General features: G+C 40.1%; 2 protein-coding genes across 3 annotated transcripts in view; both read left to right on the top strand.

Annotated features, from left to right (window-relative positions):
• Nucleotides 1-8072: 8072 nt before the first annotated feature.
• LOC128621866 (trypsin inhibitor ClTI-1) lies at nucleotides 8073-10403 on the top strand. Its single transcript, XM_053647885.1, has 4 exons — nucleotides 8073-8189; nucleotides 9671-9708; nucleotides 9965-10074; nucleotides 10201-10403. Exons 1-4 carry the CDS (start codon nucleotides 8141-8143, stop codon nucleotides 10253-10255), a joined length of 252 nt encoding a protein of 83 aa, XP_053503860.1. The 5' UTR covers nucleotides 8073-8140; the 3' UTR covers nucleotides 10256-10403.
• A 2355-nt stretch (nucleotides 10404-12758) lies between these two features.
• LOC128621863 (coagulation factor X) overlaps nucleotides 12759-16881 on the top strand; it is a 4217-nt gene continuing 94 nt past the window's right edge. The window contains exons 1-9 of one of the 2 annotated variants that reach the window (XM_053647879.1): nucleotides 12759-12839; nucleotides 12980-13062; nucleotides 13146-13303; nucleotides 13433-13457; nucleotides 13671-13784; nucleotides 14419-14556; nucleotides 14652-14899; nucleotides 14981-15095; nucleotides 15624-16881. The exon at nucleotides 15624-16881 is cut by the window's right edge and continues 94 nt beyond it. In XM_053647879.1, coding sequence (XP_053503854.1) covers nucleotides 12990-13062; nucleotides 13146-13303; nucleotides 13433-13457; nucleotides 13671-13784; nucleotides 14419-14556; nucleotides 14652-14899; nucleotides 14981-15095; nucleotides 15624-16228 — 1476 coding nt within the window. In that variant the 5' untranslated portion in view covers nucleotides 12759-12839; nucleotides 12980-12989 and the 3' untranslated portion in view covers nucleotides 16229-16881. The remainder of the gene's footprint in view (nucleotides 12840-12979; nucleotides 13063-13145; nucleotides 13304-13432; nucleotides 13458-13670; nucleotides 13785-14418; nucleotides 14557-14651; nucleotides 14900-14980; nucleotides 15096-15623) is intronic. The other variant, XM_053647880.1, reaches the window with a different exon arrangement.

The raw sequence follows: 16881 nt of genomic DNA, 5'->3' as shown, positions 1-16881 counted from the left end.
CCCCCTTAGAGACTTACACTGGAGATTACACTCCAGACGCGTGGAGAAGCAGACTCCGTGGATTTATTACACGCGGCAATGCTAAGCCTCTTTTACGTGAACAATAGTCTCCAGCAGAGTCTATCCTGCCAATTAAGCCCAGGGCTTTCTCCAGCTCTCCAGCCTGCTCTGGTTGCCGCACTCCTCGCCTAGTCGCGTCGCATCGGCCCCCTGCCAGGTTCAGGCATGCTCCATACACACACCTCAGCTCTAAATATGCTCCTTTTGTGTGTGGGAAGGAAGGCCATATTGGTTTGGGAAGGACGCGAGTGGACCCCCCAAGGGTAGAACTTGCCGCCAAGTGGCATCAAAGTGCCGCCGGATGACTCCGAGACTTTTCCTCACCTCACCTTCCACAAGTTCATGTTCCTTCTGCCACCTGGCTTTACAAAACACCTCCTGGCTATAAGATACAAATTACTCATTTCAATTTTTGCATTTGTGAATGGCATATTGCAGATTAGATTGTGTTTTATTTTGGGGTTGCTGGTTTTTGTTTTGTTTTTTTGTAAAATCATTATGGTAAACAATCTGCTCATTTTTAACAGCACTCAGATTACAATACAATGAATGAATGACCTCTTCCTCAGTTGAAGAAGAGGTCATGTAACTCAGTGGATTAGGATTAGTACTCAGAAAGGAATATTCAGAGAGTATTCCTGACAGTTAGTAAAACTTCCATCTGAGTGGATTCTCTCCTGGAAGAAGTTGGCTTTTTTTCATCTCCATCCATCCATTTTCCTATCCCAGGGAACTCTGGGGCACAAGGTGCAGGACACCCTGGACGGGGAGCCAACCCATGGCAAGGCATGATCGCACACACTGCGGACAATTCTGGAAATGCCAATTAAACGCTCGTCTTTGGACTGTCGGAGGAAACCCTTGAAGCACAGGGAGAACATGCAAACTCCATGCGCACAGCGTGGAGGCAGGATTCGAACCCCCAACCCTGGAGGTGCGAGGTAAACGTGCTAACCACTAATCCTAAATTTCAATCAAATGTGCCAAATTTAGGTCTGGTACTAAACCTAACTTTACATACATGGCCCTGAATGAGGCAGACGTTATAGTAATGTCATGTGACTCAAAAATCTTCAAAGGGATTTAATCATCTACACGTTTGATACACACTTGCGTGATGATGTTGGTGTGAATAATATCACTGAGTTATATATTCGTTAAGGAATAAAATAAGAATTGAACAAAAAGCGAACAAGAATGTTCTACTCCGACAAGGACAGGCAATCCCGCAGTGATCCCAGTTTCTGGCAGTCTGTAAGTTTCTGTAGGTGTGTGTGTGTGTGTGTGTGTGTGTGTTGTGCGTGTGTGCAAAGCTCGAGTGAAGATTACAGAAACGCGATCCGTCCTGAACCCTGCCACTTTACTTACATGGCAGTGTTTCATTTCGCGTCTTTGTGAATGAGACCATTAGATGGTCAATGAAAAGTAGGATTGCGATGGAATGTTTAAAGCCTTCCTCCACGACCCAGCCACTTTCAGCGCCTTCAACATAAACGTTACCTGCTGCCCCAAAAGACGGCTCATGTGACACCCGGTGCCACGCGGCACGCCCCCAACACCCACTCACTCCCATTCTGAAACAATAGACATGCCGCCTAAAGATGACCTCAGGTTCTGCTGCTCTTTCATATAACCTAGGTTTAAAAAAAAATAAAAAAATTTCCTCCTGGACAAAACGTTCAACAGGAGCGCCAGAGCGTGTGCGATACAGAGAAAGTTCTTCAGAGCAGAAAGAGATCAACGTAATTGTTTTCAGATTACTCCGTAAAGTAGGGGCGTTCAACAAAAAATCGTGGAGGTCCGGTTTCATAAAATCCCTTGCTTGCTTGCTTGCTTGCTTGCTTTCAAAGGTCTGCTCATGGCTCAAAAAAAAAAAAAAAGAAAGACTGGTCTGATTTGTATTGCTGCTTCCCAGTGATGATTGTCATGATTTTCATCTCTGGCAAAATTTCAATGAAATGCGAATTACTCCCCGGTACATCAGATTATATTATTATATTCATTATTTAGCTAATGAGCTGCCAGTGGACGACCCCTAACCTAAAGTGTTCCTCCACATGGGGTATATCACTTGACCAGTGGAGATTTGCCAGTTTCCAGCAACTGATTGAAAGAACGTCAAGAAACGTTCACACTCTCAAACCAACTAATTCATCTGCAACTTTTCCCACACAGGTGCATTTTGGTTTAAGCGACTACGGGATTGGGTTACGTGAAAGAGAGGCGTGTCTCTCTAACAGTTCTCTGCCCTCTGCTGTTCTCTAAACGAAAGAAATAAATAAATAAATCAAAAATATCTAATATGTTCTGATCCGCAAAGGAATGTTAAACACTTTCAAATCTGCCCTAAAATGTCCTGTAAAAATCACCCTGGAAATGTACAGTAACTCACCACCAGCAGAGATCACACGTAGTTACTATAATTAATATTTACAGCATGCTTACAGTAATGTTTGATTACACTGATTGTACTGTATTGTTAAATAGAGCACTAAGAGTATTGTATATATTGCTAACAGCATATTAATGTGAAACGGGGGGTTCTCAAATTTCTTACACAAAGTTTTTACACCCTTTACTTAAATCATTACTTAAATATGTAAATAATATAAAAATAAATAATAATATTAATAATATTTGGCCTCCTGAACTTTCCATTCACAACACACATCTTTATCAAAATCCTGATTAGATTTATTTGGACATTTCTTTATACGTAGGCTTACTTGTCGTGTTTATGAGGTTTGGATTAAAGCTATTCCATTCATTTCCCCAGTCGAACAATAATCCTTTAATAACGATGATAAAAATATATATATTTTTAAATGCATCTTCGATAGGGAATAGTGGGTTGTGATTTTCAGCACTTATAAACTCACGGACCTCTTCTGGAAACGCTTCACAGACCCCCAATTTGAGAACCGTACAGTAGTAGGGTAAAAATCACTGACGCTCTGACAGTGATAACTGCCGGGTGTGCGTACATACAGTATTATGATAGATCTGAAAGGCAAAAATCCTTTGACTGAAAGAATCTGAAAAATATGTGTTCATTAGACTTAAATCTTTGCAATTCATTTGACAAAAAAAATCTTGAAAGTTAGAAACTGATCTATGTAATGAATAAAACACTTGGGGGTGTGCAGTTACAGGAAAATAATCAACGCTGGGGTGGTGTGACGCAACCTAGAGTTACCGCAACCACCCTGAAGCTGATGATTTGCCTATAACAGCACATCCTGACATGTTTTATTCCTCTTATACTGAACCAAATTATCAGCTATTACAATTTATAATTCATTTTAATGAATGACGCACTTTTTTAAAGAATTTATATTTACATTTAATATTATGGAGTAATTTCCCATTAACACTTACGCTTTAGCAGCTATAAACAGTCTATAAACAGGGTTTTTTTTCTCTTTCTTTAATATAATAAGATATAGATATATATGTTGGACTTCTAATTGGAAGGTCGTGAATTCAAATCCCAGCACCACAAAGTTGCCAGTGCTGGGCCCTACCAAGGCCCTTAACCTTCATGTACTCAGTTCTATAAAATAATTATACAATTATAAGTTACTCTGGATACAGTAAGAGCGTCTGCCAAATGCCACTTTTATACCCTGTGCGTGAGCGGTTACCATGGAAACCATACTTTATAAGACAGAGTGTCTTATGTAATATACGTAAACCAGTCATTTACTGTCGGAGCTGAGAATTCAACAGTGATGTGGTATATATATATATATATATATATATATATATATATATATATATATATATATATATATGTGTGTGTGTGTGTGTGTGTGTGTACAGTATCCTCCAAAAGTGAGTACACCCCTCACATTTAAATATTTCATGATATCTTTTCATGTGACAACATGGAAGAAATGACACTTTGCTACAATGTAAAGTAGTGAGTGTACAGCTTGTGTAACAGTGTAAATTTGCTGTCCCCTCAAAATAACTCAACACACAGTCATTAATGTCTAAACCGCTGGCAACAAAAGTGAGTACACCCCTAAGTGAAAATGTCCAAATTGGGCCCAATTCGCCATTTTCCCTCCCCGGTGTCATGTGACTTGTTAGTGTTACAAGGTCTCAGGTGTGAATGGGGAGCAGGTGTGTCAAATTTGGTGTCATCGCTCTCACACTCCCTCATACAGGTTACTGGAAGTTCAACATGGCACCTCATGGCAAAGAACTCTCTGAGGATCTGAAAAAAAGAATTGTTGCTCTACATAAAGATGGCCTAGGCTATAAGAAGATTGCCAAGACCCTGACACTGAGCTGCAGCACGGTGGCCAAGACCATATAGCGGTTTAACAGGACAGGTTCCACTCAGAACAGGCCTCGCCATGGTCGACCAAAGAAGTTGAGTGCACGTGCTCAGCGTCATATCCAGAGGTTGTGTTTGGGAAATAGACGTATGAGTGCTGCCAGCATTGCTGCAGAGGTTGAAGGGGTGGGGGGGGTCAGCGTGTCAGTGCTCAGACCATACGCTGCACACTGCATCAAATCGGTCTGCATGGTTGTCGTCCCAGAAGGAAGCCTCTTCTAAAGATGATGCACAAGAAAGCCAGCAAACAGTTTGCTGAAGACAAGCAGACTAAGGACATGGATTACTGGAACCATGTCCTGTGCTCTGATGAGACCAAGATAAACTTATTTGGTTCAGATGGTGTCAAGCGTGTGTCAAGTTATTTTGAGGGGACAGCAAATTTACACTGTTACACAAGCTGTACACTCACTACTTTACATTGTAGCAAAGTGTCATTTCTTCAGTGTTGTCACATGAAAAGATATAATCAAATATTTACAAAAATGTGAGGGGTGTACTCACTTTTGTGAGATACCGTATATTTAAAAAAAATTTTTAAAGCAAATTAAAAGTAAATAACAATAAATAATGGACATAAAGGTGGATCTTAGTGGTTAATAGAATGTGAGTAAAGTATAAAGATATAAAATTACACAATAAGACACTGGACGTTCAGAACATCACCGAGTCTCTGTCCTGGAATCAAACAAACCCAAGATTAACGTGACGCGTGATGGATTTACTAATCGTGATATTAAAGGAATCAGACTCAAACATTTCAAGTTTCGTGTTACAACATGAAAGTATAAAAGTCCCGCGTGTGCAAGCAGTAGTGTGGGAAATAGTGTTTGTACATATGCGCAAGACCTTTGTCCATCTGCTTTGAGGGGGCCATGGCATGAGCCCAGGATTCCGCCCGAAACATCACTTCTGCTTCAACTGAAAACAAGTCCAAAACACAAGCAATAGCCCTAATCTGAATGAATGAACGAATGGTTTCTACTTCATTTACAAACCCAGAAACGCATGGCTCCATCAGCCGTCACCTCTACACGCATCGTACTGAATTCTCACGTAGTTCACGTATAAACTCAAACTACAAGTAAAAACGTTTGGACACATAAGTACTTACTAAAATGCATTATGATGGATAGCTTTATTTATACACAGGCACTAACTCGACCACTCACGTTTGTCTTAGAAACAAACAAACAAAAAAAAAACGATCATAACGTCCTGGAGGAATCAGTGCGGCTGACGTTCCCCCCTGAACCTCAGAAGAAAACTTGATTTCTTTCTTGCTTCAGACGGAATTGCATAAAGTGAAAACAAAACAAACACAGAAACAGCTTGGGCATGTGTAAAGAATGTGTGTGTGTGTATGTGTGTGTGTGTGAGAGAGAGAGAGACTCGACATAAACAGTGCCAACCTCTGGACATGAGCCAAGCCTGGAGGGGTGACACTGCAGAATGAGGGTCCTTATTGCTTTCTATCAAAAAAAAAAAAGAAAAAAGAATGAAACCCAGAAGCTGGAGGAAAAAAAGGAAAAAAAACCTCTCAGTCGCACGATTACTCAAAACGTCACCCAACAAACAAATATCCAGCTTGCTTTTCATTTACGTGGATGATTCCAGATTTATTTTCTCACCATTTTCTTTCCTGGCAGCATTTTTGCTTTTAAATGAGTAACAGAGGTCGAGTTTTGTTCCAGTGTAGAATTGACAAATACAACAAAGGTAGTTAGCCTCCTAGCCTCCACGCTCATACGGGCATTCTAACGATGGTTAGAATAAGTGGTTTTAATTAATAATGTATTCCCAGCCGGTAATTAGCGTAAAAATTAGCATAAGGGTAGCGCTGATGCACTTTCATCGTAACCTCGACAGTTAATATCGCCATATCAGACAAAAGAATGAAATCACTTTCTTCTTCTCAGGATCCTCAGGAAATTCAGATGACGCAACTTCATGTCGAAAACGGAGTGACTCGAGGGGTGTTTGTGAAATATGAGGTTATTACGAGCGGGACACGAGCGCGCCGGCACGTCAGTCGTCGACTCCCTCACATACTATGACAGTTGTTATTAGCTTGTTAAATGAGGTTACTAGTAAACCAAATGCAAAATGATCCAATATAGACATGGAAAGAGGGTTTTGCGCTGCTCCTGACACTTTTATTAGAGGAAATGAATGAATATTTCTTATTTTAAACGGCTGTTTGTTAACTGCTGCCATCTGCTGGTCAAAAATTGATCATATTGTCACTTTTTACACAATTTCTTTACACAAATAATGTCTCGTTTTGGGCATAAAATACATTTTAAACATTTAGAAAAGGATGATTAAGCATGGATTATTCCACATATTTAATAAAGGTGAATGTGTTCGGGTAACAGGGTTAAATAAGAACCAAAATGTACATTTAATTATAATTAATTAATTATATAATATATATAATAATAATATATATAATATATAATATTATGTTACATTATAATTATATAATTATATAATAAAGAATTATATTATATTACTATTATAATTAATTATATAATTATTAAAACATTTCAAATGGCGTATTATTTTTGCATTAATACTTGAATCTCATGCTTAATCATCCTTTTCTACATACAAGACATCTATTATAGGTTTTATTTTATTTTTTTTAAATGTACATTTTGGTCCTTATTCAACCCTGTTACCTGAACACATTCACCTTAATTAAATATAATAAAGTCACATGTTCAACAGGACGTCACATGGTACCCAAATTTTATGAAGATCACAGGAAGAAGAAAATTAAGTTCTCTCGTTCTTTTTTTTTCTTTTTTTTATTCTTTTCAGATACAGTCTGATCTCGTAGTCTCTTTGAAAGTACAGGCTTCTTGCACTTTCTGTAGTAAATAATCCAAGGCCATTACAAAAAAACATAAATAATAATCCGAAGAATGCTATAAATATATGTAGTATAATTCTATACGTGTGATTGTATAATAGTATATAAATGTACACTCTCATGTGGGCGATAAAAGGAAGCAAGTCGAAATATTCAGACTATATTATTCGTAATTTAACGCCTCGTTATTTTTGAGTTATCGCTTTATTTCAGCCGATTTTCTAATGAGTTCGATTTCGTATTTAATCGATCAATAAAAAGTGGTGGCGTTCACATACTCACCGGCCACTTTAATAGGAACACCTGTACCTCTTCGTGCAGCTAGAGAACATCGCCTGGTCGGTCGATTGATCGTTCGATCGATAGTTAGATCTTCAGCTGTCCAGTTCTGGTGATCTTGTGCCCACAGATTCCTGTTCTTGGCTGACAGGAGCGGAACCTGACGTAGTCTTCTGCTACTGTAGGTCATCCGCGTCACGGTTCAATGTACTGTGCGTTCTGAGATGCTTTTCTGCTTAGCACGGTTGTAAAGAGTGGTTATTTGAGTTGCCGCAGCCTTCCTTCCAGTCTGGCCATTCTCCTTCTCGACAAGGTGTATCTGCGTACATAAAATCTAATGGATGGTGATTCACATAAATGTGTTCAGGTTTAGTCAATGTTTTGACTCCTAACAAATCCATAATGGTTACTGCGGTCATTCTGGAGATCAATGCAGATATAGTCAGAAAATGTTTGTGAAAAAATATGGGAACTCGAATGAAACAACAAGGCAGGAACATGGGAGGAGGGCGGGGTGTTAGCCGAAAGTAGACTGAAGCACACACACACACCTGCTTTATCTCACACACCCTGCAATCATGAAAGTGGCTACTCTGAGCTGTGTTTCTCTTCTCCTTTTCCTGTCTGGTGAGTATCAGCTTATAAGTTAATAACACAAAAAGTATATAGGGTTGTGTTGCAAACCGAGAGGTGTATATAAATTTCTGGCATGATACAGGTTGACAAATAATCTTTCAATAAAGCTTGTTGCTGATTTCTGCATGAGGAAATTAATATATGTATATATATATATATATATATATATATATATATATATATTCCCCCTTCTAGAGCAACTGCTTGAATAGCTCAGTGCGCCTACCATTAAAAATGACTGCTTAGTGAATTTAACTTATATCTTCTTCAGCCATAATATTTGACTGAGATCTTAATCTAGGTTATAGCTGCTATATAGTTCTAAGTTCTACTTTATTGTGTTGCACCACACATCACATTTTTCCTGTTGTGCTGATATGCAAACACTCCTCATTGTGACGAAGCTGGCTCTTCCAAGCAGGCTATATATCTGATAACTCTCTCCAATATTAAACTGAAGTGAGTTCAGAGTGTTTGTAAGCTCACAACACTTTCCATATAGTACTATCTACTTTCTGAAAACATACTACAATAGCAGACACAAATAAAGGAAGGTACAAAAAGAGAACAGGTGTCCATAATCAGCGGAGTTCCCACGCCGTTTTTGTAACAGCAGGGATTTTCCCAGAAAATTCCTATGGTCTACAGTGACTTACAAATTTAGGTAGGGTTCATGATGCCCGTGATACACGTCGCACTTTTAAGAGTTTAGAGTTACGTTTAGCTAGTTCCTGTTATCACTTATTTTATAGCTAGAAACAGTCGTTTCCTCACTTTCTCTTGAAGTTAATAAGACGAATAAACACAGCTTGGCATGTTAGTGAGAAACTGTACAGTGCAAATTCTTCTGTACTAAAACTAAGTGTACAGAGCTAACAATACTGAGGGGGATTGAGCTAACAAAACTAAGTGAAGTGAGCTAACAAAACTGAGTGGACTGAGCTAAAAAATAAAATAAAAAAGAGTGAAACAAGCTAGCTAAACTGAGTGAAACGAGCTAACATAACTGTGTGGGATCAGGCTAACAAAACTGAGGGGTTTGAGTTAACCCTACTGACTGGACCGTGTTAAACTGAGTGAAGTGATCTAGAAAACCTGAGTGAACTAAGCTAACTAAACAGAGTGGACTGAACTAACAAAACTGAGTCCTATTAGCTTGGCACTTACTAGCTATGTGTTTCCACTCTGCACAGACTTAGCAGGGTTTGGAGGGGGGATTTGTTTGTTTTCTTTTCTTTTCTGCTTTTTTTCTGCTAACCAAGAAATAGCTTTAACCGGGAATATAAACGACTGGGCGTGTTACAGTTTCACAAATAATCTTTCAATAAAGCTTGTCTCTGAATTCGGAAACTTAACTATCGGGCCTTGTATAGCGAGCTGCCTATCGTCCATCTGTGAAAATAACAGGGTTTATCTATGCGAGGTGTTTTGAAAAATATTTGTTAATCTTCGAATACATTTTCTCTGTGCAGCTGTCATATCAGCAGATCAAAGGTCCCAGCCCCGAGAGGTAATCTCTTCAACTCATCTCACAATGTATTGTACGATATGACGCTGATAAATGGCATTGTAATTGTAAAGGAATAAAACACTTCGGGACGTTCTGTTACAGGAAAATAATCAACGTCAGGGTGGCGTGATGTGGCCTGATGCACAGCTCGTCCCCAAAGTGTTTTATTCCATTTCTTAGGCAGCAATTTGCCAACGATTACACATTGTTTAATTGTTTATTATTTATTGAAGTATGACACTGTGATCTGTAACAGGCTGAGTGTGAAAAGTATGCGACTCTAACATGCACCCGTGAGTTCGACCCAGTGTGTGGTGACGATGGCGAAACATACTCAACCGAATGTGTTCTCTGTATGGAAAATAAGTAAGGCAATGCACAGTTTAAAGTTAAATAAAGGGCAAGTGCCTGTGTATTTATCATATATGTGTCACCTCAAGGCAGTTGTACTTGATTTCATTTTTCTTCTCTTTTTTTCTCCCTTCGGCGCAGAAAGCGAAACCAACATGTGAAGGTGATGCACAAGGGAATGTGTGGAAGTCCTTAAGTCTACCACACAGAGGAATTCCTCTACATTGCAATGAGAAGACAGACCAAGAGATCTGTTCCCTAATCATAAGCCAGGAATTCCTGCGATACGGTCATCTGACTAATCTCTAAATTCTGTTCATGAACAATTAAAAGATCTAAGCATTGTTTGTCTTGTTTCTTTAAGAAAGCGCTGTGCTCGATAACACGCTGCCTTCTAACAGTCAAACATCTAAAAAGAATTCCTATGAGATAGCAGCGGAAAATCTGTGAAGAAAAGAGACAATATGGTACCTGTGAATATCGTATCGTATTCACTGACGTGAGTAAGTACTGTAATATAAGTACAGGGGCGGAGAAAGTACTGAGAAATTATACGTAAGTGAAAGTATAGATAATCAAGTTATAGTTACTCAATTAAAAGTGGAAGTAAACTTCCAGCCAAGCAATGTGTTCACATAAAAGTCACAAAGTTGTTACTTTTATATGTGCTAAAAAGTCAAACGTAAAAGTTTTTAACTGATGAAATTCAATTAATGGCATTTTTCCATGTAAAAAGTAGCTTTTGTCATGTTTGGTATCAAAGCAGCCATGATATTTTTCCTGAAAACATCATGAAATCTCTGTAACATGGCAATATTTACCATTAGCGAGAATTTGAATTCTGGCATTAGACTAGGCTTGAAAAGAAAACCCCTTAGTTAAATATTCAATTCAAATCAATTCAGTTTTATTTGTGTAGCACTTTTAACAATGGACATTGCCACAAAGCAGCTGTATAGAAATCCGTATATTATTTTTTAATTAAAAGTTATCCCTAATGAGCGAACCAGAGGCGACGGTGGCGAGGAAAAACTCCCTGAGAAGACATAAGGAAGAAATCTTGAGAGGAATCAGATTCAAAAGGGAACCCGTCCTCATCTCAAGTTTCTTTTATCAAACTGACGTTATCAACTGTTCAATGATGGAGGCTTGAGTGTAAACTGTTCTTAAAATGTCTTAAGGATATATAGCCAGTTAATGTGAACAAATTAGCGAAAGAGACGCTTCATTTTATACGAGTCTTTGTTTACTCCAGCATATTGAAACATTTTACTGAGGTAGGGCCAGGGGTGCTCGTCGTCACGTCCCACACTCGAGTCTGGTGGATTATTCGTATTCAAATACACACAAATAGCTATAGCACTAACTACAGTGCATAACATGAGACGGTCATGATGAATTGGTACGATTCTTGACAGTTGTTTTTCCACGTCAATGAACTTGGATTGGATGCTACAATGAAACGACTGGACACTAAACAGCCTGTTTGATTGATCTTCAGTGTACGGTCATTGGCTGGCTGAGGGATGAAGAGACCTTCAGGATTTGCATTTACAGGTAATAGAGTTTCGTGGCATGTACTGTATGTAAATGTGGAAATGTGTCTCAGAATGAACAGACGTTGACTTTTATCAGATCAGTAGTCCTTCAGTGTAGTAACAGGAGCATTTGCATACAAGAGGCACAATAAAGCAGAGTTTTCCATGGACAACATATATGAACATGCCCAGCTATTTAGAGAAGCTTGGATATGAGCATTGAGGTTGTTATATAATTCAATATTCCATATGGCAGGTAAAGGAAGTGCTGCATTCAGCGCACTTTGACCCTGACAAAGACATTGTCCTCTATTGCGATGCATCACCCTATGGCGTTTGGGGCAGTTTTAAAGTCCACGGTCACTCTCGCAAAACAAGAGTCTCTGTAGCAAAGCTGAGGCAAAGTGCAATGTTTTGTGGAAACCCAACATTGCTCATCACCCTGAGAACACAATGAATCATGGTGGTGGTAGCATCGTGTTCTGCGGATGCGGTTCATCAGCACGGACTTTGGATTTGAGGTCCTCAGGGACGGAACAAGCACAGGGCAATCTTAGAAGAGAACCCGTTCCAGCCTGCGAGACACCGAAGCGAAGGTTCAACTTTCTACAGGACAAGAAACCTTAAGCATACTGCCAAAGCTACTCTGGAGTGGTTCGAAACCCAAAACAGGACTGTGCTGGAATTCTCCATCCAACTGAGAATCTGTGACAAGACTTGAACATTGCTGTTCACCAGCATCTTCCTTCCAATCTGACAGAGCTTGAGTAATTTTGCCAAGAAGAATGGGCAAATATATCAAGATCCAGATGTTGGGTTCCCCTAAAGTTTCCCCTTTAGTATTGCATAATGAAAAACCCCAGACAGACACACATACAGTCCACACAGATTGGTGATGTGATCTAGATTTACCGTGTGACGTCGGTGGTCCTACTTTATTAGTCTTAGTCTTTACCTGCACAAATGATTATTCTGTAACGCAGATGGCAGACAACGATGACGATTTTCTCCACTTGATTCCCAAACGCTAGTCTCGTGAAGACAATCATAGAGCTAAAATCACAGGTTAAATTTCTACAAACAGTCTGTGAAAATGTAAATATTCACCTGTCTAAAGGTCACACAGTGATCACAGTGCAAATATACAGTTTTAAAGTCACCGAGCTGCTGAACCGTGTCATGCTCGACTGAGGGGGGAACAAAAAATAAATATACACATTTCTTACATGGAATTTTGACACAGTGAGTAATCTAAAGTATATTCAGTCGGTTACAAGGGTCCAAACGTAGAATTGATGTTTTTCCTATAAACAGTTAAGGCTTGGGACTACAATACCTGACCATAAGAAGAATAAGACGAATAATATGTCTGTCTCTTACAGAAGAGTCCAGATGTCTGACTCTGTATTCTGTTTGGTGATTTGGTTTTTATTCAGCACGTCTGCAATCAGTCTTCAATCTGCGGGTACGTTAATACAATCAGGGTTCTCTCAGTGTTAGTGTTGATGTTTAGCGCTAGCATTCGGTAAGTGTTCTGTCGTGTGTCAGTGTTCATTCATCACAGGGATGCTGTACGGATCCTGAGGCATCGCCGAGCCAACTACTTCCTGGAGGAGGTGAAACCTGGAGATTTGGAGCGCGAGTGTTATGAGGAGATTTGCTCTAAAGAGGAAGCTGCAGAAATCTTTCAGAGCAGAGAGAAAACAGTACAGTGACACTCTGTGTGTGTGTGTGTGTGTGTGTGTGTGTGTGTGTGTGTGTGTTGTTCATAGAATAGGCCCTCATTGTCTTGTCATTCACATTTCCTTTCCCCCCCCCCCTTTTTTTTTAAACAGACAGAGTTTTGGCTTCGATACCAACGTGAGTGTATTTAATAATAATAATAATAACAATAATAATAATAATAATAATAACAATATAGCAATAACACTTGCTATAATTAATGATATACCTCAAATTGCATCACTAAACAATATCTACAACAACATTATATGTTACATTTAATTAATGGTATTGTGTATTTTTAGGTCTTGTGATATCTCACCTCTGTGTGTGTGTGTGTGTGCTGTTTAGGTCAGAGTCAGTGCCGTGAAAATGTGTGTTTTAATGGAGGGGTTTGCACTGTAAGTGAAGGACGTTACGCGTGTGTGTGTATGCCACGTTACACCGGAAAACACTGTGAGACAGGTTCGCGTGTACACTCTTTGCTACCTTATCCTGTATACTCTCTCTAAACTTAATATCACATCTCTGAAAAGATCTTCTTCTATTTGTTTATTTATTTATTTATTTTTCCACAATAGCATTCCATTCCTGGTCTATTTCCTGAACCTCTGTGTTACTATTGAAATGGCCACGTTGCTAACCATGTTGTGAAATAAATGACAGGACAATATGCTGCGAATCATCATTATCGTTAATAATAACCCTTTTAATGCCCCTGCAAACCCTAGGGACGAATCCTTCTCATTGTTCTTAGATACTGACAATTGAAAGCGCCAAATTATTGGTTTTATTTCGTCCCCAGATGGCAGAAACTGGCTGACGCGAATGTAATACTTCCCCTTTGGTCATACTAATTTGCACACTATCATGGCTTGCTGTAAGTCATGCTGTAGGTGCCGAGTTAATCGATTTGCATTGACTAGTCCGTCCGTTTTGTTCTTTTGGGCGGTAACAACCAAAATTGCATCCTTATTTTGCTACAGTGAAAGACGCAATCCTCTGTAGACCCTGTTAGTAATTCTGCTTGTTGGTGATAAGTTTTTCACATGGAAACCTTTAGAAAGTGTGTTTAATGTGTGTTTGTGTGTGTGTTTAGAGGTGTTCGAGTGTGAGTACAAGAACGGTGGATGTTTTCATTACTGCAGCGACTCACAACCAGTTGGCTCAAGTGTCACCTGCAGCTGTGCTGATGGATATGTACTGGAGGAGGACGGAAAAAGCTGCAAAGTGACGGGTAATAATAATAATAATAATAATAAAAAAACCAATACACAAAAACAATAATCATACCTCTAACCTGCCCCTGTAACATACCTGTAACCTTCATAGCACAATTCCCGTGTGGAAAACAATGGACTCGGGGCATTCTACAGCGCTCCTTATCCGATGCTCTAAACCACACCTACACCAAGGAAAACCCCACCCACTACCCCACAAACAACAGTCTGTTCACGTCAAACCACACCCAGTCTACAGAGAACACCACTCACACACTGTACAACATTTCTACATCTGACGACTCGGATACACGAATTGTAGGCGGCCTGCTGCAGCATCAGGGTGGAAGTCCGTGGCAGGTGGGTGGAGTCTGTTGGTCATGTGATCATGAAAATATGAGTAAAAGTATAGTGGCGTTGAATGCAGTGTGTACTTTCTAGGCTCTGCTACGCAGGAAAGATGGGAATGGTTTCTGTGGAGGAACACTGATCGATAAGCGCTGGGTCATTACAGCGGCTCACTGTCTACAGGAAACACCTGATCATGTGACCCTCGGTGAGCATCGACCATCACATACATCATGTACATCACATCATTTAGACTCTCTGGGTTTGATTTCTTTGGGTTTAGACCCTCTGAGTTTGATTTCTTTGAGTTTAGAGTCTCTGAGTTTGATTTCTTTGGGTTTAGACCCTCTGGGTTTGATTTCTTTGGGTTTAGACTCTCTGGGTTTGATTTCTTTGGGTTTAGACTCTCTGGGTTTGATTTCTTTGGGTTTAGACCCTCTGGGTTTGATTTCTTTGGGTTTGGACTCTCTGGGTTTGATTTCTTTGGATTTGGACTCTCTGGGTTTGATTTTGTTGGGTTTAGACTCTCTGGGTTTGATTTCTTTGGGTTTGGACTCTCTGGGTTGGATTTTTTTTGGGGGGCGGGGGTTGGGGTTCATTTCTTTTCTTTTGAATTTGGGATCTCTGGATTTGATTTATTCGGTTGTGGGTTCTCAAGTTTTCATGGGGTTGTGTGTGTGTGTGGTTGATGGGTGTAAGGAACAAACTTGTTTCATCATCTGTTTTACCTGTGCAGGCGACTTTGATAAATTTCGTCCTGACGACGGCGAGCAGAGAATCAAGGTGGAGAAAGCTATCGTTCATCCTCACTTCCACGAGTACACATTTGACAGCGACATCGCTTTGCTGTACCTGGCCGAGCCGGTCGTGTTCAGTTCGGTCGTCTCCCCTGCGTGCATGCCCAATGCTCACCTGGCCGGTCGTCTGGAGCGACCTGGCGAGAACGGCCTAGTGAGTGGCTGGGGTGCGACTCACTACCTCGGTCGCTCGTCGCGCTTCCTGCTGAAAGTCTCGCTTCCTGTTGTGGACCAGAAGGACTGCATGGATTCCACTGAACAGGTGATCACCGATAATATGTTCTGTGCTGGATTCCTGCATGCAGAGAAAGACGCGTGCAGCGGTGACAGCGGTGGACCGTTCGTGGTGAACTACAGGGGAACATGGTTCCTGACTGGAGTGGTGAGCTGGGGCGAGCAGTGTGCTGCCGACGGAAAATACGGTGTGTACACGAGAATCAGCAACTTCCTGTACTGGATACAAGACGAGATCAAGAAACAGGAAGAGACAATCAGCAGGAACACCAAACAAGCCAACACCAGTACGATATCATCCATACAGTGATAGAAAAACATCATTCTAATAAAATTATTGCCAGATGTTTTCAGGCACGTGTTTTGTCACAGGTTTTGTGCGATCACTAATTCAACAAGATATCAGTGTTAGATTTAAGTAGGAACATAGTATTCAATCTACTAGCTACAATTCAGGATCAGGAACCACAAATCAATACCACGTACATGGGAAACAAGTAGAAACTCAAAACTACTGAACGATGAGTGTAAGCGGTTATTAAATCATTTTAGACCACATCGCTGTAGAATGCTTGACTCTGATTGGTCAGAATTATTTTTCTATAACAGCAGCTCTGGTTTTTGTTAATGCGCTCGTTCTAATGCGTTACTGTTTCTATACTAAACGCTTATTCAGAGGGACGCTCTGGTGGGTGGACGCGCCACATAAACGTGCGTCACAGTTGATATGGTGACGTTTTCTGTAAGGAGAACTCATTTAGCTTCTTTTTTTTTTTTCTTTAAAAAAGGATTTTTGTAAACAGTCGACTCTGCTTGGTGTCGGGTTCCATCACATCACCCCGTTGTTGATTATTTTCCTAACACCCCAACCCTGGTACTTTATAAAGAGCCGAATCACATGGTAAACAGTGACGATGACGGGAGGAAGCACGTATAATGTGTATATTGAGGAAAAGGTCAGAA

This window comes from Ictalurus furcatus, chromosome 17, assembly GCF_023375685.1.
Source record: "Ictalurus furcatus strain D&B chromosome 17, Billie_1.0, whole genome shotgun sequence".
Taxonomy (NCBI): domain Eukaryota; kingdom Metazoa; phylum Chordata; class Actinopteri; order Siluriformes; family Ictaluridae; genus Ictalurus; species Ictalurus furcatus.
The sequence above is the reverse complement of the archived record's forward strand: the minus strand, read 5'-3'. Positions and strand labels throughout refer to the sequence as shown.

What these genes read in the sequence shown, in the direction of transcription:
- LOC128621866 (XM_053647885.1), top strand. Translation starts at nt 8,141, where the DNA reads ATGAAAGTGGCTACTCTGAGCTGTGTTTCTCTTCTCCTTTTCCTGTCT. An exon ending in TCTTCTCCTTTTCCTGTCTG is followed by an intron (nt 8,190 to 9,670) that starts GTGAGTATCAGC and finishes TTCTCTGTGCAG; the next exon opens with CTGTCATATCAGCAGATCAA. An exon ending in AAAGGTCCCAGCCCCGAGAG is followed by an intron (nt 9,709 to 9,964) that starts GTAATCTCTTCA and finishes GATCTGTAACAG; the next exon opens with GCTGAGTGTGAAAAGTATGC.